Source organism: Talpa europaea (genome assembly GCF_964194135.1).
Source record: "Talpa europaea genome assembly, chromosome: 15".
Lineage (NCBI taxonomy): Eukaryota > Metazoa > Chordata > Mammalia > Eulipotyphla > Talpidae > Talpa > Talpa europaea.
The window spans coordinates 81,026,657-81,047,463 of NC_140083.1; the positions used below are offsets into that span (position 1 = coordinate 81,026,657).

Below are 20,807 nucleotides of genomic sequence, written 5' to 3' on the forward strand. Positions count from 1 at the left end.
ACTGTCTCTCAGCTCCACCCCTTCCCATGGGAGGGAGAGTGTTCGGTGGAAGTTGTCATGGTGTCCCCCTGCGCAGGGGAGAAGAGGTGCTTTGGGTGGTTTCAAGGAATGACTGTTTCTCCCAGAGAGTGGCCAATTTCAATTTCACTCCCCTGGGTGCTTCTTGCCTTTTCCCAGGTCCTCCCAGCCTTTTGTCAGTTCATAGGGGTGGGTTTTTGTGGTGCCTTCTATTGGGGCATGGGGTGTTTTCTTCTTTCTACAAGTTTTTATCAGAACAGAATTTCTATAAGCCTCTGGTGCCTGAGGGGGGAGACCAGGTACCATTTGATCCATTCCAGGCATCTCGACTTGCTTCTAACTGCCTAACACTTGTGTCCCTGCTGCCAACATCTCAGATGCCTTAGACTACAACTCAGGGTCTGGAAAGGGGGACACCTGGGAAGGAGCAAGGTGGACATTTACATATGAAGGTGGAACAAAAGACAATGGAGAGACATGTAGAGAGGCTGCTCCTGGGACTTTAACACTTTGACAGGCAGCATGGTGATGGAAGCTGCCATCTTGATCTCCTGGTGGTTTACATGACAGGGTGTGGATTTTGGGTCTCTCCTTCTGTCCCAGCTCTGTGGTTTCCTGCTGGAAGATGCCTTGGACTCCTGGCAAGTTTTGGGGCCTCAGCCACCCCACTCTGCCCAGGCTGTTTGGTTGGGCATTTGCTCACAAGGGGTTGGGTAATTTTTGGAGTTTGATTAGGAATGTGCTATTTGAAATCCTTTCTTCTCTCTATGTCCATTGAGCCTCTCACCAATTAAAGGACTTTGAGGACAGAGTCTGCTTTATTTTCCCTTGAGTGAAGAAATGGCTAAATCCTTTTAGATTGGACAAAATGCGTTTTTCCCCTTACCAGTTTGGAGCCCCTGGGTAACCTTCTGTTTTGCCTGGTTTCATTTAGGTAAAAAAAAAAAAGATTAAATGATATCTACTAGAATAAAACACCTAATCTTGTGAAAGTGGACGGAGAAAAAAACCTGGTATTTCTGGGGAAAATGGACTCAGGAGGCATGAAGTTTGTTTCTTTAGCATTATGAATTATCCCTGGAAGTGCCCGGCAGAAGTTAATCACTCCAGTGAAGATCTTCTGAGTCCTAAAGATCCTTAAGTTTACCAGATTGCTGGGTTGGCCACCCTTCACTAGATGGCTCTGTGAGGATGAGAGACCTTGGCAGCATGCCAGCACCTTCCAGTCACCTACCCTCCCACCCTTACCCTTAGGCGAGATGTCTCTCATTTTCCCCACCCCTGTTCTCAGTCTTTGAGTGGAGCAGGCAAGTGTCAAGGACTGATGGCTGTAACAAATAATTACCCTACTTACCCTTGTGATGGCTGTAACAAATAATTACCTTTGTGTCCTTCCAGACACAAGTCAACAAGTTGGGAGTTCCAAGACTTACCAGTGGCTGGAACACTATGTTGGCAGTATAGAGAAAGTAAGTATGCTGCCTCAATGTGGCTTGCCTCTCCACCTGCATGCCACCAAAGAGAGTGGTAAGGAGGAAGAAGGTAAACTTCTGATCAAAGGAGAGTTCTTGGACAATCCATTACACAAATGATCTCATTTATAGTCTTTGGACAGAATTTAATCACAGGACCACAGCAAGTGCAAGAAAGACTAACTATAGACATAGATAAACATTCTATTAATACAGAAGGAGTGGAGAATGCCCAGTTGTTATGAAATATCAGTTTAAGATCCAGTAGATAATATCACAATGACTACTTGGAGGAATGATTGTTTTCAGAATAGAAATGGAATGGCAAATAGGATATGAAAATTTAATTGTATCTGGAGAATTTATAACAATGCACTTAACCTGGGTTATAATTCCTTTTCTATGCCAAGTTATCCAACTTATATTATCATTTTTTATTACCATTTAACATCATCTTTTTTTTTTTACTCCAAATCCTTGTCTATGTATCTGATATTTCACGCCATGAGTGTGTAGGAGGGCAAAAATTACATATATCTATACTGAATTCCCTGAAGATATCATTAAAATATTTTTTTAATCTATAGTTTTAATTTTTTTCAAATACTGAGTGCCTGAAGAGAATTCATGTCTACCAAAATTTGTGATCCTTTGGGAATGGTGTTCCAGGATCTCATATCCTCCTGAGAATTTTTAATAATCTTGAGATGTTTCCTTCAGGGCACAGAAAACATAAATACTCCATGGGATCAAGTGTTGCTTTATTTTATTTGGTCTTGTGGGTTATACTTACAGAAACATGCAAAATGTGAGAAAGTAAATAGTAGAACTATGGACATTTAATACACCAGCTTAAAAATCTGTAAAAAGTAGCTTGTCAGATAATTTGCAAAACTGGCATTTATACACGAAAAAAATCACAGAAGTATAGAATGAGGTTAATTCTATTTTCAAATATAATTTGTGACAATGTTAAGATTGCTGTGCTCTATTCAGCATGATGATAGAAGAGCTAAATATTGAAGCAGAGAAAATTTTGTCTAAATAAATCTGTGCATATCATATTTTTAAAGAACGTATTTGAGTTTGTAAGTGTTTCTGGAAAACTGTTTGAAGACTCAAAGAGATGAAACAACTGGTAAGTTTAAAGATGTTGTTTCTTATTAAATATATTTTACACCTACTTTCCCCCCTACTTTTACCATTCGAGTATTAGCCTTAGTCTTTCTAACCTTGTCAGTTTAGGTTTAGGGAAAATGGTTTAAGTAGCCAAGTAAATTGAAACTAATGAAAATATTGTATTAAAGAACTTTTTCTTTTAAAATTTATCTCATATTCACAGTAACTAAAAAAGCTATCCATGAGGTATTCACACAACAGACTTATAATGTTTTACAATGTGCATTTTGTTAATTACGGTGTTTTGGGGATAAGGGAAACATGTAATTGTTGAAGTTATACAAAGCATCTTCATCATAATTTCACAAAAACTTCACCATCTGTGAGAAATTTTATAAAATTCTAATGTGTTTGCTATAGATATATGCATTCCCTATAATTGTTGCCATTATTGTAATTTGTGTAAATTACACTAATTTGTGTTAAAAAAAGAAAAATTACATAAAGATTGCTTTACAGTTACTAAGTCTGAAAGAATTTCTAGGAAAAGCCATTTTTTCCATCCACGCATGTCTACATTTTTGACATGATTTTAACAGCAGCTCATTCTTTTTCTTAGAATCCTCCTGAAAACTCCCTTAGATATTATTGGAAACTAAATTACATATTTTTACTCTTCTATGTACACATTTTAAAATTGTAAGTATTGAAATTATTGATTTACATATTTAAATTCTCCTTTAATTTTTAATTACTAATTTACATGTTTATCTTATTTTATTTTTTCATTAAAGTAATTATCTTGTATCTAAAAATTCTTCTTTTTTTTTTTATTTTTTTTTTTAAATAAATTTTATTGTTATATTCCCCATACAATTGCAGCCCCCCCATTCTGACCCCAATCCCTCCCCTCCCACCCCCGCCCCCCTAAAAGTGTCTCTGGTTCATAGTTTTTTGTTGATTTTGATTTTCACTTTCTTATAGTTATTCATTTTCCTGGTCCCTTATTTAAGTTTTCTAGATTCCTGCTATGAGTGAGACCATCCGGTATTTTTCTTTTTCTTTTTGGCTTATTTCGCTGAGCATGATCCCTTCCAGCGCCATCCATGTTGCTGCAAATTGCATGTGTTTATCTTTTTTGAATGCTGAGTAATATTCCATGGTATATATGTACCACATCTTCTTGATCCAGTCATCTATTTTTGGGCATTTGGGTTGTTTCCAAAGCTTAGCTATTGTAAACAATGCTGCTATAAACATAGGGGTGCAGGTGTTCTTTGGAATTGATGTTTCTGTGTCCTTTGGGTAAATACCTAGGAGTGGAATTGCTGGATCATATGGAAGCTCTATGTTTAGTAGGTCCAGAAATCTCCACACAGCTTTCCACAGTGGTTGGACCAGTTTGCACTCCCACCAACAGTGCAGAAGAGTTCCTTTTTCTCCACACCCTCGCCAACATTTGTTGTTGCTAGTTTTTTTAATATGTGCCATTCTCACTGGTGTAAGATGGTATCTCATGGTAGTTTTGATTTGCATTTCCTTGATGACAAGTGATGTTGAACATTTTTTCATATGCCTGTTGGCCATTTGCATTTCCTCTTCAGAGAAGTTTCTTTTTAGCTCTTCTGCCCATTTTTTGACTGGATTATTTTCTTTGTTGTTGTTGAGTCTCATCAGCTCTTTGCAGATTTTTGTGATCAGTCCTTTATCATTAGTGTTGGGTGCAAAAATGTTCTCCCAGTTGGTGGGGTTTCTCTTTGTTTTTGTTATTGTCTCTTTTGCTGTGCAGAAGCTCTTTAATTTGATGTAGTCCCAGCTGTTGATCTTTGCCTTCACTATCACTGCTTTGGGTGATGTGTCTGTAAAGATGTCTTTGATGTGCAAATCACGTAGTGTTTCGCCTATATTTCCTTCTATATATTTTATGGTTTCAGGTCTTATGTCTAGTTCTTTAATCCATTTTGAGTTGATTTTTGTGTATGGTGTGAGGTGGTGGTCAAGCTTCATTCTTTTGCATGTAGCGACCCAGTTTTCCCAGCACCATTTATTGAACAAACTTTCTTTGCTCCAATGCATAGTCTTTGCTCCTTTGTCAAAGATTAGTTGACCATAAATCTGTGGGTTTATTTCTGGATTTTCTATTCGATTCCATTGGTCTGTATGTCTGTTCTTGTTCCAATACCATGCAGTTTTGATGATTATGGCTTTGTAGTATAGTTTGAAGTCTGGGAGTGTGATGCCTCCATTCCCTTCTTTTTTTTTCAGGAGAGCTTTGGCTATTCGGGGTTTTTTGTGATTCCATATGAATTTCATCAATAATTGTTCTATTTCTTTGAAGAATGACATTGAAATTTTGATTGGAATAGCATTGAATCTGTATATTGCTTTTGGAAGGATGGGCATTTTAATAATGTTTATTCTTCCAATCCATGAGCAGGGGATGTCTCTCCATTTCTTTGTGTCTTCTTCTATTTCTTTTAACAGTGTTTTATAGTTTTCTTTGTATAGGTCCTTTACCTCTTTTGTTAGATTTATTCCCAAATATTTGATTTTTTTTGTTTCAATAACAAAAGGGATGGTCTTTTTGATTTCTTCTTCTTCAGATTTATTGTTTGTGTATAGGAAGGCTACTGACTTTTGCGTGTTGATTTTGTATCCTGCCACTTTACTGAACTGATTGATGAGTTGAATTAGCTTTTCTGTGGAGTTTTTGGGGTTCTCTATGTATAATATCATATCGTCTGCAAATAGTGATAGTTTGACTTCTTCTTTTCCTATTTGGATTCCTTGGATGTCTTTCTCTTGTCTTATTGCCCTGGCTAGGACTTCCAGTATTATATTGAAAAGCAGTGGTGAGAGTGGACATCCTTGTCTTGTTCCAGATCTTAATGGAATTGCTTTCAGCTTTTCACCATTGAGAATGATACTGGCTGTTGGCTTGTCATAGATGGCCTTTATGATGTTGAGGTATGTTCCTTGTATCCCAAGAATTTCAAGGGCTTTTATCATGAATGGGTGTTGCACTTTGTCGAAAGCTTTCTCAGCATCTATTGATATTATCATATGGTTTTTATATTTCTTTTTGTTGATGTGTTGGATAACGTTGATTGATTTTCGGATGTTAAACCATCCTTGTGCCCCTGGAATGAATCCAACTTGGTCGTGGTGAATTATCTTATGGATACATTGTTGGATTCTGATAGCTAAAATTTTATTGAGGATTTTTGCATCAGTGTTCATTAGGAAGATTGGCCTGTAGTTTTCCTTTTTTGTGTTGTCCTTGTTCAGTTTTGGTATTAGTGTAATGTTGGCTTCATAAAACGTGTTTGGTATTGTCCCTTCCTTCTCAATTTTTTGGAAGAGTTTGTGAAGGATAGGCACTAATTCGTCTCTGAATGTTTGGTAGAATTCATTTGTAAATCCATCAGGTCCTGGGCTTTTGTTTTTGGGGAGGTTTTTGATTACCATTTCAATTTCGCTAATTGTAATTGGTCTGTTTAGGTGTTCTATTTCTTCTTTATCTAGCTTTGGGTGATTGTAGAGTTGTAGGAATTTGTCCATCTCCTCTAGATTGTTAAACTTGTTTCCATATAACTGTTCATAGTAGTTACTGATTATTCTTTTGATTTCTGCTGTGTCCGTTGTGATTTCTCCTCTTTCATTGATGATCCTGTTTATTTGTGCTTTCTCCCTTTTTTCCTTTGTGAGCCTGGCTAGGGGTTTGTCTATTTTATTGATTTTTTCAAAGAACCAGCTCTTGGTTTCATTGATCTTTTGGATTGTTTTTTTAGTTTCAATTTCATTTATTTCTGCTTTGGTTTTTATTATTTCTTTTCTTCTACTGGTTTTGGGGTTTTTTTGTTGTTCTTTTTCTAGATCTTTGAGCTTCGAGATTAGGTTGTTTCTTTGCTCTAAAACTTCTTCTTAAGGCTCTTTACCATATCTATTCTCAACACTATAATCAACGGAGGAAAACTTCAGTTTCTTATTACACACATGAATTATCAGATTATTCCTGCTGATTTTGTTTTGAACTTAAAACCTGGGAAGAATGAGTGATAGTGAATAAAGGAATGAAAGTACTATAAAATTATTCTTGATGACTCATTTTCACTTATCTGAAATTGGATTTCATTAGCCATGAAAGTACATGACATGGAAATCAGCAATTTGGGTTTAAGTAAACTGGTGGTTATATTAGCCCTATTCATTGAGGGGTGTGTGTTAAAGGAAAAACAATAGCTGTAATGACACATATCACTTTGGTTCTAGTCTGCCGTCTTCAACTGAGCAGGAAAGGTCATTGCATACCAACTCTTGCATTTTATTAAGAGAGTAAAAGCATTTTCTATTCTTTAAAAATCCCTCTAATGCCCCTCTAATTTATTCACATAAAAATTATCAACAATGCTCCATCCATGTTGCTGCAAATGACATGAGTTTATCTTTTTTGATTGCTGAGTAATATTCCATTGTTTATATGGACCACACATCTTCTTGATCCAGTCATCTATTTTGGGGCATTTGGGTTGTTTCCATAGCTTACTTATTGTGAATAGTGCTGCAAAAAACATTGGGGTGCAGGTGTCCTTTTGAATTAATGTTTTTATCTCCTTTGTGTAGATACTTAGGAGTGGATCATATGGAAGCTCCATTTTTAGCAGATTGAGGAAACTCTACACAGTTTTCCATAGTGGTTGTATCAGTTTGTACTCCCACCAGTAGTGTAGTAGAGTTTCTTTAGCTCCATAATTAAAAATAAGTAAATAAGCAATCAATAATTGCTACAATTATAGAGGTTATTCTTTGGTAGAATTTCAAAGTAAAGATCAAATTCCCTGCCCAGATGCTCTGGAAATTCAAACTGTTGTTCTTCCTGGAGCAACCATCTTTCAAACTTGATTGAACATTGAATTACTCTCTCTGAAATGTCATTTTGCTAATTTGACCATAACCACAAGATATCACTGCTATTTTTCCACTGGAGTCATCATTTTCTTTTTCTTTCTTTCTTTTTTTTTCTTCCTGTGTAGACCTGGATAAATTAGAAGGTAGTAATGGGAAACCATACAAAAGTGACAGTGTTTATCCTAGCAGGTTTGACTGATAACCCACAATTGAATGTTGTATTATTCATCTTCCTGCTTCTCACCTACTTGCTGAGCATCACTGGCAACCTGGTCATCATCACACTCACCCTGGTGGACATTCACCTCAAGACACCCATGTACTTTTTCCTTCGGAATTTTTCCTTCTTAGAAATTTCCTATACTACTACCTGCATCCCTAAATTGCTTGCTACTATAGCAACTGGAGACAGAACAATATCTTATAATTGTTGTTACACTCAAGGGTTTTTTGCCTTTCTTCTTGGAGTATCTGAATTTTTCTTGCTGACCGCCATGTCCTATGACCGTTACGTGGCCATCTGCAAGCCCCTGCACTACACCACCATCATGAGCAGTAAAATCTGCATAATGCTTGTCTTCTGTTCTTGGTTAGCTGGCTTTTTGGTCATTTTTCCACCACTCACCATGGCACTAAGCCTTGACTTCTGTGCTTCCAACATTATCGATCATTTTTACTGTGATACAACCCCAGTCTTGCAGCTCTCCTGCTCAGACACAAGTCTCCTTGAGACCATGGGGTTCATCTCAGCTTTGGTAACACTTGTGTTCACATTGGTATTGGTGATCATATCATATGGCTGCATTGCTTTGACCATTATAAGAATCCCTTCAACTAGTCAGAGGAAGAAAGCTTTCTCGACATGTTCTTCCCACATGATTGTATTATCCATTTCTTATGGCAGCTGCATCTTCATGTATGTGAAACCATCAGTCAAACAAAGAGTATCTATTTCCAAGGGAATTTCAGTGCTCAATACTTCTGTTGCTCCACTTTTAAACCCTTTCATCTACACCTTACGGAACCAACAAGTGAAAACAGCGTTCACACATATGATACAGAGGATTGCTTCTTTCTCAAAAAAATGAATATCCTTTGAACAAAGGAACTGAACAAAGAAGTCCCTGATTATACCAATGTATTCAATAGTGGCTTCCAATAAATAATTTCTTCCATGTTCCCCTTTCATATCTATGATAATCATCTTTATTCAAGATTTATTCACAAAAATCTTTCTACAAAATTAATTTTCTCTAAATTATTCTCTAGAAAGTTTCTTTTTCTTTCATCTGATGTTCTTTTCCTCTGGATATATGTTTGAAATTGTGTGAAGTATTTCAACACATCCTTTTGTCTTTGATTTCTAATTAGTGAAGACTTTAAATCATTTAATTTGATTTGAATTTAATGTAGCATACAATTTGGTTCATGTTGTCTTTAGTTATAATCAGTCACAACCCACTTAAAACTAATAATCAGTTAATGTTTTGTAATACTACCAATTTATTGTTATAAATTCTATTTACAGTCATTGAATGAAAATTGTAGATTAGCCATTACTGTGATAGTTGTAATTGAAAATGTTCGTTAAAAGTGTGATTGGTTTGGTAAAATAATTTCAGTTTTCTGACCCTGCCTTTGATTTTGTTAATGTGCCAAGTACAATGAGTTTGGTTAAATCATATAGTCCAGGTAAAACCACTATTTTATCACTGAGCTATCGTGAAAAGCTTCACTTACATATTTACAAATGTCTGATATCTATTAGTAATTAACTATGTTCTGTAACACTTAAGAGAGTCCAGCATTTCTAAACTAAGACTTCCCCATTCTCACTTCTTCCCACTCCCAAGCTGATTAAAGTCACATCACCTGCCTTTTCTGTTATTTCAGTTAGTCTGTGACATATCACTTTATATTATATATACTAGAACTGTTGATCTCTGAATATTGAGTATCCAGACAGTCTACTACTGTGCTCTTGTTTTTAATTGACTCTTTAATGAGTAACACAACTTTTTAAATGCAGGTGGCACTCATTCCTTATAAGAACATCAACCTAAGTGCTGAAATGCTTTTACTGGAAGCGCCCTCAGCTTTTCTGCTATAATGAAGTAGTTTTCATTGTTATAGTTGAAGATCATTGTATCTTTTAAACATTTATCTGAAGCCTTCAAATTCCTGAGTTGTCTAGTAAAGGACATTTAATTGATTTCTTTACATTTTTAGTGCTCAAAGACTAAGAGAATTTATTGTATCACAATATTGTATCACAAATTTCTTTTTGAGGTACAATTAGTTACTCAATTATCTGGGTAACTTCATCTTTAATACATTCTTTTTGAGTAACTCAGTGGATTTCAATGCTACCGTCATTCTAACTTGTTAGTTGATATGTTCATAAAATTAACTGTTTTGAATTATTTTCAAAATGAATTCTAATAGATGTGTAATTCTCCATCTGACTTCTTTGGCTTTTTCATTAAATTAATCTTCAGAAATTTAAATAGCAACCCTTGATTAATAAAAGAAACTTATGAAAAATTCCATGCTATGTCCCAAATTTTGTTCACTTCAATAGTAACATAAAATTCCTTCTACTCAAATAAAAAATTTATTTGTATACTTTTGTTGTAAATATGCCACCAACATTTTCATTAACTTGAAAAATAAATTAAAGTTAAAACATCTTGCCATTACCTATGATTACAGTCTCATAGAAAATAAGTGTTAGACAGAAACCTCATCTGTTTCTGAAAATCTCAAATGTAAAATAGATGATATATTCAATGAAAACTGCAAGGCATTGCTAACAGAAGTAGAAGACACAACGAATTAGAAAGATAGTCCTTGCTAATAGATCTGAAAAATTAATATGTCCAAATATCTATCTTACCAAAAACAATTTATAGATTTGATGCAATCACTATCAAAGTTCAGTGGAATTCTTAAATGAAAAAGAACAAACATCACTGAAACATACATGGAATCACAAAAGAACCCCAATAATCAAAGGGGTTTTTGACAAAAAATGGAGTGGAGGTATCGTGCTCCCAGGCCTCAAAATGTACTATTTATATGGTAATCACAACAGTATTGCAGTGGCATAAAAATAGACACACAGACCAAGGAAATAGAATTGAGAGCTCAGAAAAAAAGCCACATTTCTATGCAGAATTAACGTGTGACAAGGGAGACAAGCTTATACAATGAAGAAAGGAAAGTACCTTCAACATGTGGTATTGAGGTGACTGAACAGCAAATTGTGGAAAAGTGGGAGAAAAAGAACACATTTGCCAATAGTTTTAATCTATTAAAACGATAAAATAAAATGTATAGTAGTATAAATGCATAGAGAGTATATGCACACACATATATGAAATACACATACATTATATACTGTGTGTACATATGTGTACTTACAGGAAGAACCTATACAGAACCCGAAAAATTTCTAGTGTTTCCCAAGACATGGATTACAGTTAGTTCTTCTCTTTTTCACATTTTTCTGTTTGTCTTTGTGAACACATGTATCATTTTTAAGATTAAAATAATTTAAAAAATCTCAAACAATATTCCAGTTACATACAATCAAAACCCTATTTTTTTCTTTAAAGATTTATTTATTTATTTATTTTTTGGGGAAGGAGACTTGGGTTTTTATTTTTATTTTTATTTTTTTAAATAAATTTTATTTTTATATTCCCCATACGATTGCAACCCCCTTATTTTGACCCCAATCCCTCCCCTCCCCACCCCCCAACCCCCATAGAGTGTCTGTGGTTCATAGTTGTTTGTTGATTTTGATTTTCACTTTCTTATAGTTATTCTTTTTCATGGTCCCTTATTTAAGTTTTCTAGATTCCTGCTATGAGTGAGACCATCAGGGATTTTTCTTTTTCTTTCTGGCTTATTTCGCTGAGCATGATCCCTTCCAGCGCCATCCATGTTGCTGCAAATGGCATGTGTTTATCTTTTTTGAATGCTGAGTAATATTCCATGGTGTATATGTACCACATCTTCTTGATCCAGTCATCTATTTTTGGGCATTTGGGTTGTTCCCAAATCTTAGCTATTGTAAACAGTGCTGCACCATACACAAAAATCAACTCAAAATGGATTAAAGAACTAGACATAAGACCTGAAACCATAAAATATATAGAAGGAAATATAGGCAAAACACTACGTGATTTGCACATCAAAGGCATCTTTACAGACACATCACCCAAAGCAGTGATAGTGAAGGCAAAGATAAACAGCTGGGACTACATCAAATTAAAGAGCTTCTGCCCAGCAAAAGAGACAATAACAAAAACAAAGAGAAACCCCACCGACTGGGAGAACATTTTTGCACCCAACACTAATGATAAAGGACTGATCACAAAAATCTGCAAAGAGCTGATGAGACTCAACAACAAAGAAAATAATCCTGTCAAAAAATGGGCAGAGGAGCTAAAAAGAAACTTCTCTGAAGAGGAAATGCAAATGGCCAACAGGCATATGAAAAAATGTTCAACATCAATTGTAATTAAGATTTATTTGTTTACACAAGCACTGGGTACAGTCAGAAGCGTGGGAGGGTGAGAGAATATACCAGAGCCAGAGCGGGGAGCAGAGCAGGCAGAAGGACGAAGTACACTGCTGAGGGGAGCAGCGGGCGGCAGGAGAGGTCTGCGCGCCATGTGGGACCCTCCTCCCATGGCCGGGGAGCAGCCGGGGATCGAACCGGTGCTGCAGAGGCTGCGGGCAGCTTCGCAACCCAACGATCAACAACTGCGCCACCAGGGAAGCCCAAAACCCTATTTTTTAAGATAGAATTTGTTTGCCACATTTAAGGCTTTTATGAATCTGTTTTATGTGATTATGATTTTTTCCTTATTAACGAGAAATTTTCTTATTGGAGAAAACTGGGCCAGCAATTTTTTTTTTGAGGACTATGGAAAAATTGATGCTTTTGTTGCAAATTTCCCAGATTTAAAAACAAAAACTGAATGAACATTATTTTGCACATAAATAATACTTTCTGAATACCAGTCTCTAAGGAAATATTTTGCCTACTTTTTCTGTTTCCCAATTTCAACAAAATCCCTTGTGTCTTTATTGAGCAAATAAATAAAGACCTTAGCCTAGTTAGGGCCATGGGATATATTAATTTACTGCACTTAAAACTGGTTCTTCTTCCACGATTCTCATCTTTGATATAAAACTTCCAGGTAAAGACTAAGGCAAACATTCTGAAAATGTAAACAAACTGGAAAGGATGATAAAAACACATGTGTTCTGTAGTATCTGATTGCTGAGAGGTATAGTAAATGTGAACTTAAGTGAAAAATAGAAAATGCTTTGAAAAATAGTACTCACTTTTTACCTTTTATTTACATTCCAATGAGAAAAGCATTGCGTTTTATATTCCTTTAATAATTGAATAACATTCAAAAGGATTGTCAGCCTTAGTTTAGGTGGTCTATACATTCTACTACATAGCACAACAAAAATAGAATCCTTATATATAAGGTACGTCAAATTTGATCTTGTCTATTTTTGATTCAGAACTTAGGGAAAAAATTAGAAGTACAATTAAGAACCTTCAATTTGTCTTCAAATTGTCTTATTAGGCCTATTTCTTTTGATTGAGAAGTAAAAGTGCCTATATAATTTACTATGAACATATAATTTACTATGTGTATCTATATAATATAAAATGTAACTTTTCAAATGCAAATGAATCTTCATTCATTTTCTTAATTTAATTTTATGGACTTGCAGTTGCATTGGATGAATCAACGAGGAAAAAAGGTAGCTATTCTGCACATCTTGAGGAAATCTAACAAACATATTTACATTCAGTTTAAAACTTGTTTATCAAAACTTGGAAGCATATGGAAATAGAAAATAATGAAGACATAATGTCTTAATTATGTTTAGTATACCACGTTATAAAAATTTCATAGATAATGAATAGAAAGCCAGATTCATATTTTAATATAATAAAAGGAAATCTTAAGGACAATCAAATATTTTTATGTTGGAATAAGACTTGCATATAGTTCATGGACAAAGCTGATGTCAAGCATTCAGGTATGTTGTAGACAAAAATCCTAGGAATTAAGTAGCTTTAAAAATTATATATGAATAAAAGAATAATATTGATTTACTAAGAAAAGTAGATAATTATATTTTAAATATTTTATTGGATATAAAAGGGAAATACTTGTGTGGCCTTGGTTTTTTTTCCGTTACACCTTATGTTTTTAAAAGGGGGAAAAACTTTTAGATTATTGCCTGGCAATTATGAAAATTGGTTAAGACAAATGTTTGTTACTCTGCCATAAAGAATATAATAATATAATTAGCATAAAACTGATTACAATTATTATAATGACAAGCAATATGATTGCTTGAAATAACTTTACATTGAAAAAAAGATACAGCTTCCTAGTGTAATCTGCATAACGACAAAGAAAGTAATATGAGATTATTATACATCGAATTAAGTTAAGGAAAGGTTAAGACATAGGAAGACTAATTTTTGCTCTTCTGCTTTATTTTTCTAAGTCATACAGAATTGAGGCATTGTTAATGATTCACTGGAAATTTTCGAAGTGTTGAATCTAAGGCCCTCTGATAAAGTATATGAATAGACAAACAGATGGAATTAAAAGCAAATTAAAAGGAAAGAACACTTCAATCAAGTAAGAAAGGAAAGATGAAATGGAACTTGAAAATGAATAAATGGAATAAATATTAGAGTTAGATTACCTAAATGCAGACGATAAGAAATATGAACTTAATAGTGTATTAGGGCAAAATCTTTGAAAGATGGGTAATAGATTAACACTGAGTTGTGGAGCTAAATTTCAAATTACTGATGAGCCATCTATACAGTGATAATTGGGACTTAACTTCTTGTCAAAAGAAAAATCTCCATTTCATGAAAAGGACTGACATAACAAGACACTGTTCACTTTGATGAACTCAAAGTAGATTTTTGAAATTATTTGAATGTAATAATAGGTTTCTGTATATAGAACATTCTATTGCTGAGAATGAAGAAAACTATTCTCTTTGGAGATAATTTTTGTTTTCTGTAACTTTGATAGGGAAGAAAAGAAATGAAGAACAAATCAACAGAAATAGAGTTTATTCTGCTTGGACTGACAGATGACCCTCTGTTGCAAATTGTGATTTTCCTTTTTCTATTTTTCAACTATGTCTTGAGCCTGATGGGCAACTTAGTCATCATTCTCCTTACCCTACTGGATCCTCATCTCAAGACTCCAATGTATTTCTTCCTACGTAACTTCTCCTTCTTAGAGATTTCATTCACAACTGTTTGCATTCCTCGATTTCTGATAAGCATTCTGACCGGAGACAAAACAATTTCCTACAATGATTGTGCAGCACAGTTATTCTTTTTTCTTTTATTAGGAGTTACAGAGTTCTACCTTCTGGCGGCCATGTCCTATGACCGCTATGTTGCCATCTGCAAACCCCTGCATTATCCAATCATTATGAACAGCAAAGTGTGCAATCAGCTTGTAGTCAGCTCTTGGGTGACTGGGTTCCTCATCATATTTCCCCCTTTGGCCTTAGGACTTAAACTGGATTTCTGTGCTTCCAAAACTATCGATCACTTCCTCTGTGACAGTTCTCCTATCCTGCAGATCTCTTGTGCAGACACACATCTCATAGAATTGATGGCCTTTGTCTTAGCGGTGGTGACACTTGTAGTCACTTTGCTCTTAGTGGTTCTCTCCTACATATACATCATCAAAACCGTTCTAAAATTCCCTTCTGTTCAACAGCGAACAAAGGCCTTTTCCACTTGTTCATCGCACATGGTTGTTGTCTCTATTACTTACGGGGGTTGTATCTTCATGTACATGAAGCCATCAGCAAGGGAAAGGGTGACTCTAAGTAAAGGGGTAGCAGTACTCAACACGTCTGTCGCCCCTTTACTAAATCCCTTTATTTACACCCTCAGGAACCAGCAGGTGAAGGACTCTCTCAAGGATATATTTCAAAGGTTCTGTTATTTTCAAAATAATGACACAAAATTTGGGCATAAATAATCTGTTGTTGAAACATGAATGGGAAATTTTAATACAATTTTCAACTCATGAGTTCAAGCTTGCTATTTCTTCCCTCTTTGTTTGTTTCATATTAGGTTATAAGGTCTTCTTGATCTCTGCAGTTTTCTTTCTTCTTGATCTCTGTACTTTTTTTTTTGCTTTGCTTTTCCTTCTGAGTTAAACTTCCCCACTTTAGTAGGAACTGCCTTCTCAGTCCAGAATATTGATTCTATCTTTAATTAGAAATATATCCTAGCATATATAATGCTTTCATGTGCTGATACTCTAAAAATGAACCTTACTAATATACTTAGTTTATTTCTTAATAAATGTGTGTTAATTGCTAAGCGTTTTGCTTTGCTTAAACCCTGAGAGACAAATTTAAAGGCTAATAATGTTATGTAGTGCAATTGCCACTGTAGTGAAAAAGAGAAATCTAATTATAAAGATCAAAATAATTTTCCAAGAGAAATAATCATTTATGCAGAAACTTGAAAGATAAATAAGGAAATATAAGTTCAAAGATATTATAACCAGAGTATAAAATATGCAAAGGACCTGAGATTCTACTAAGTAAGTTTCCCTTAGAGAGTGACAATGATGAAGAACATCTTTATAAACATTATTAGTTTTGTGTGGAAATAATTGAACCCCAGGCCTTGGTTAAAATTGTTTATATAGCTTTACAGTCCAGGATTACAAATGATATTAATCGATGAAAAAAATAACTCATGATGTAATTTATTTGTATCTGGATTTGGAGATCTTTCCATCTATTTCTAAACTGTTTATAAATTAAAAATGCCCAGATCTACTATGATTGTGTCAGTTTAATTAAATTCATTAGGTATACCTTATATGCAAGTGCATATAATCATTTTAAGCCAATGAATTTGGACAGATATTGACACCCACATGACAATAAGGATAGGGAACATTTGCATCATATTAAATTAAAGCCCCCTTTGTCTCTTTCCAGTCATCCCCAACCCTCTACCCACCAATCCTCTGACCCCATTAATTTCACATGCTTACTAGTCTTTCAGGACTATAGAATATTACCTTTTCTTTTTTTTTTTATTTTTTTTTTAATTTATTTATTTATAGAGGCATGTTTTTATTTATTTGTTTGTTTGTTTGTTTTGTTTATACATGCACTGGGTACAGTCAGAAGCGCGGGAGGGTGAGAGAATTCACCAGAGCCAGGGCGGGGAACAGATCAGGCAGAAGGACCGAAGTACACTGCTGAGGGGAGCAGTGGGTGGCAGGAGAGGTCTGCGCACCATGTGGGACCCTCCTCTGGTGGCCGGGGAGCAGCCGGGGATTGAACCGGTGCCGCTGAGGCTGCGGGCAGCTTCGCAACCCAGCGCTCAACCGCTGCGCCACCGGGGAGGCCCTAGAATATTACCTTTTCCAAGAATATTTCCACTATAGAATATTACCTTTTCCAATATTACCTTTCCTTTTCTTATAAGAGAAATCACAAAGCAGGAAATTTACATCTTCCTTCACTGTCTCAATATAAAATTTTTGAGGTTTATGCATCCCTATTTCATGGCTTTTTGCTGATGTGACCTGGCAGAATCAGTGGTGTCCCTTTGTCATGCCTTACATCTCTCCTTATCCTCACACTTTGGTATCCTCATTCTTGGAGTAATTCCTCCCAACACTGAGTCATTTACTTAGGCCAGTGCGAAAAGTCAGTATATATCATATTTTGAAGTGCCTGTCATGGAGAGCCTCTATTGTCCCATAACTCCTTTGCAATAAACAGTTTGTCCAAGAGAAACTGATTGAAAGAGCATTGCTCTTCTGAGTGACTTCACTCCCTACCTCCTATTCTCCCAGGCAGAGAGAACAACAGGAATCATCCCTACAGGAGAAGTACCTTTGACTATTTTGTTACTCATTTTAAGAGCCCTTCTCAATTCCAAATTAATATGCACTATTATTTTAAATCAACAAGTTCCAGGGCTCAACCCACTCTTGAAGAAGTAGGGGAAGCAAGTTTGGACACTGAACAGAATATTGAGGACAATACCAAAGACCTTAGGTTAAAGTCTTATAGAGAATGGTTCAAGAAATTGTGTAGGAAAATAAGAGTGACTCGGTAATTTCTGAAATGCACCTATTTAGTAGTATTAGCAGGAAAGCTGCCAGTTCTCACTTATCAAGAATTCACAAGGGATCTTGCCTCTGCTCATTAGTCTAACTACAAACGCCTCAGGAGAATAAAAGCCTTTGCTTCTCTTCCAACTTCCAAATTTTGCAAAGTTCTCTCATTGACAAAATGTGCATTAGAATCATATAGGAAACAAGACTCTGGAAATAGCATCCTAGTTTCTCTACTGCAGCAAGAGAACAACTAAAAATGTCATATGTGAAATGGAGCTGGCAATAGACTATTCATTACAGAAATTTTGAAAATAGCTAAAAACAAGATCGCCAGAATTGCACACTGTTTCTATCACTTACTCTGCATAGAGAGTGATGTCAGTATCCAGGCAAGTTTTACATCTTCTTGTTCATTGTACTTCCACCATTAGGACACTATTTGAAGGTCCTGGTGTTATGAATGTTTAAATCTACATAATCTACTTGTGTTATTTCAGACACCTGTGGCACCCAGGTCCAAAATTAAGCTTCTGTAGGTGACAGTATATGTGTTCCTGGTGGAGGAATGGATGAGGGAAAAGAGTGATGAAAGAAGGGAAATGAATTTTATTACTATTAAAATAATTAAATGTAACCATGAATTATAGCTATTAATCTATAAAATTGTTTCTCATGAATCTCCCCCACGGCGCAGTGAGTTGAGCACAGCGCTGTGAAGCTGTCCGCAGCCTCTGCAGCACTGGTTCGATTCCCATCTGGCCAGGGAGAGACCCACATGGTGCAGCAGACCTCTTCTGTCGCACCTGCTGCTCCCCTCAACAGTGTTTTCAGTCATCTGCCTGTTCTGCTCCCTGCTCTGTCTCTGATGATTTCTCTCAGGCCTCTGGCCTGTACCCCAGTTCTTCTATAAATAAATAAACCTTAAAAAATTTACTTAAAAAAATAAATAAATAAAGTAAAGTTGTTTCTCAGGGAGTACAGACCTCTGTTACAAGATCCTCTAGGATAAATTCTTTGGACAAAGAAAATTCCAGACAACTGTGTTCATTCATTCATTCATTCATTACCTCATCAAGAACTTGCAATAATTATAGAAGACAAGCCAGACATGCTTTTTGAAATAAAATATTTATAGTTTCATTGATTAATGAGAAAGAGGTCCACAGAATAAAAGTGTCTTAATAAAAATATTATATTATGGGGTGGGGGCAGGTGGAAGCAAAGGGGAGAGAGGTCTCAGAAGCCTGTGGTAGAGGACTATGGGTGTGTTGGTGGTGATTGTGTTGTGATTACCTGCGTGTGAAGAGGTGTGAACCTATGCCTCTGAATAATCATTCACAGTGCTGTAAGCCATAGTTATCACAATAAGAACATTAAATAAGTTAAAATAACTTAAAAAATGCCCCATATGGGGCCTCCCTGTTGGTACAGGTGGTTGAACGCCGCGCTGTGATGCTGTCTGCAGCCTCTGTAGCACCGGTTCGATCCTGACCAGCCGGCGAGGTTCCCACATGGTGCTCACACCACTCCTGGCTCACCCACTGCTCCCCTCATCAGTTTATTTCGTCAGTCTGCCTGTTCTGTTCCCTGCTCTGTCTCTGGTGTATCCTCTCACCCTCCCACGTATCTGGCTTGTACCTCGGTTCTTGTATAAATAAATAAATCTTAAAAAAAAATGAACTCTTGCCATTTATGGCAACAAGCTGGAGGCAATTATGTTCAAAGAAATAAGTCAGATGGATAAAGATAAGCTACAAATGGTTTCACTCATCTGTGAAATGTAAAGAAACAAATGTAGACAAAACCCAACCTATCACAAATCCGGGAAGTCTGACTGTAGAATTGAGCCTACAAGAGGAAGAGGGGAGGGTAGAGAGCAGGGTGGAGGAGATTCACTGGACTAGGGGTGTCTGGGGGTGGGGTAAGGATGGTAACACTCATCTAAGGAGGCATGAACCTGTGGGTGTGCTAAACTTAAGCAGCCTGTTCAGCTGCCATTATGGTTACCTGCAGTTCTGCATCCTATACAGTCAGAACTGCCCTTCAGAACCAGTCAATCAGCCATAGGAGCCACACTTACAAGACACCTTTCATATCGCTCAAGAGCAGAAAGCTTGATCACTCTGGGAAGGGTATGCATCAAAAGGTATGACTGGGAATGCCCGGGGGGGCCGAGGACCGATGTAGATGTATGACAAGGGACCCCAGAAGCTCATCAGTGAATGCCTTGTTGATAAGATTAGGACCATGGCCAGGGATCTGGCCTCGGGTTTCCATTACAACACTTGATCATCAAGCTGATAACATGGTCAGCAGACTCATGTCCCCCAAACCCCTAGATGACAATCCTAAGTTTCACCCACCCTTTTGTCCTTGTCCTCTTAATGCACGTAGGTGATGCTGTATGATTATTCTATCAATAAAAATAAATGGCCCGGATCTTGCTCTCAAGCCGCACCCTGCATCATGTACCCTGTTCCACGACTCCCGTGTGCTTCTCAGTGTGATGTTGCCCGACGCAGCATGAACCTATACCTCTGAGTCAAATACACTATGGAAACCAATATTATCAGATAAAGAAATAATAAAGTTTACAACTTAAATGCACTTTCATTAAGTCTCTCTGTTAGAAGTATTAGGCAAATAATGACACATCAAAATAATGGGCACTACTGTGGATGGATAAATGGATATTAAACAAGGAATATATTGATGGTATCCCAGATATAATAACTCAAACACAATAAGAGCAACTTGAAATTGTGTTTATAAGACTAACTTGGTGATTCCTAGACACAAAACCTTTCAAAAGTACTGATACATCAAATTCATTTTTTTCTACTTTTAATTTTTTTAATTTTCTTACATTGTTGTTCAATTTTGTACAGTATTTGGTTTCTCCCCTCAGGTGTAATTCCTGTAAATCCCCCACAACCACATCACCCAGGAACATCGCCAGGGTCCCTTGTGCTCTTCCCTCCCCTATTTTAATCCCTGTCCCCACCCCTCCCCTACTTTAAGCCTCGGATTATAGAGCAAATTTAAATCCAAAATACTGTTCTGGCACACAGGCCCTTCATGGTTTTACCTTTATCTTCTTAAA

At 36.2% G+C, this 20,807-nt stretch overlaps 2 protein-coding genes across 2 annotated transcripts; both read left to right on the forward strand.

The window, feature by feature from the left end:
• Window positions 1-7,615: 7,615 nt before the first annotated feature.
• Window positions 7,616-8,605, forward strand: LOC311184967 (olfactory receptor 6C74-like; the record flags this gene model as incomplete). Its single annotated transcript, XM_084255302.1, has 1 exon — window positions 7,616-8,605. The coding sequence occupies exon 1, from the start codon at window positions 7,667-7,669 to the stop codon at window positions 8,603-8,605; it is 939 nt and encodes a 312-aa protein (XP_084111428.1). The 5' UTR covers window positions 7,616-7,666.
• A 6,024-nt stretch (window positions 8,606-14,629) lies between these two features.
• LOC311184939 (olfactory receptor 6C6-like) lies at window positions 14,630-15,589 on the forward strand (the record flags this gene model as incomplete). The annotated part of the gene is made up of 1 exon (XM_084255269.1): window positions 14,630-15,589. One exon carries the CDS (start codon window positions 14,630-14,632, stop codon window positions 15,587-15,589), a length of 960 nt encoding a protein of 319 aa, XP_084111395.1.
• Between the last annotated feature and the right edge of the window lie 5,218 nt (window positions 15,590-20,807).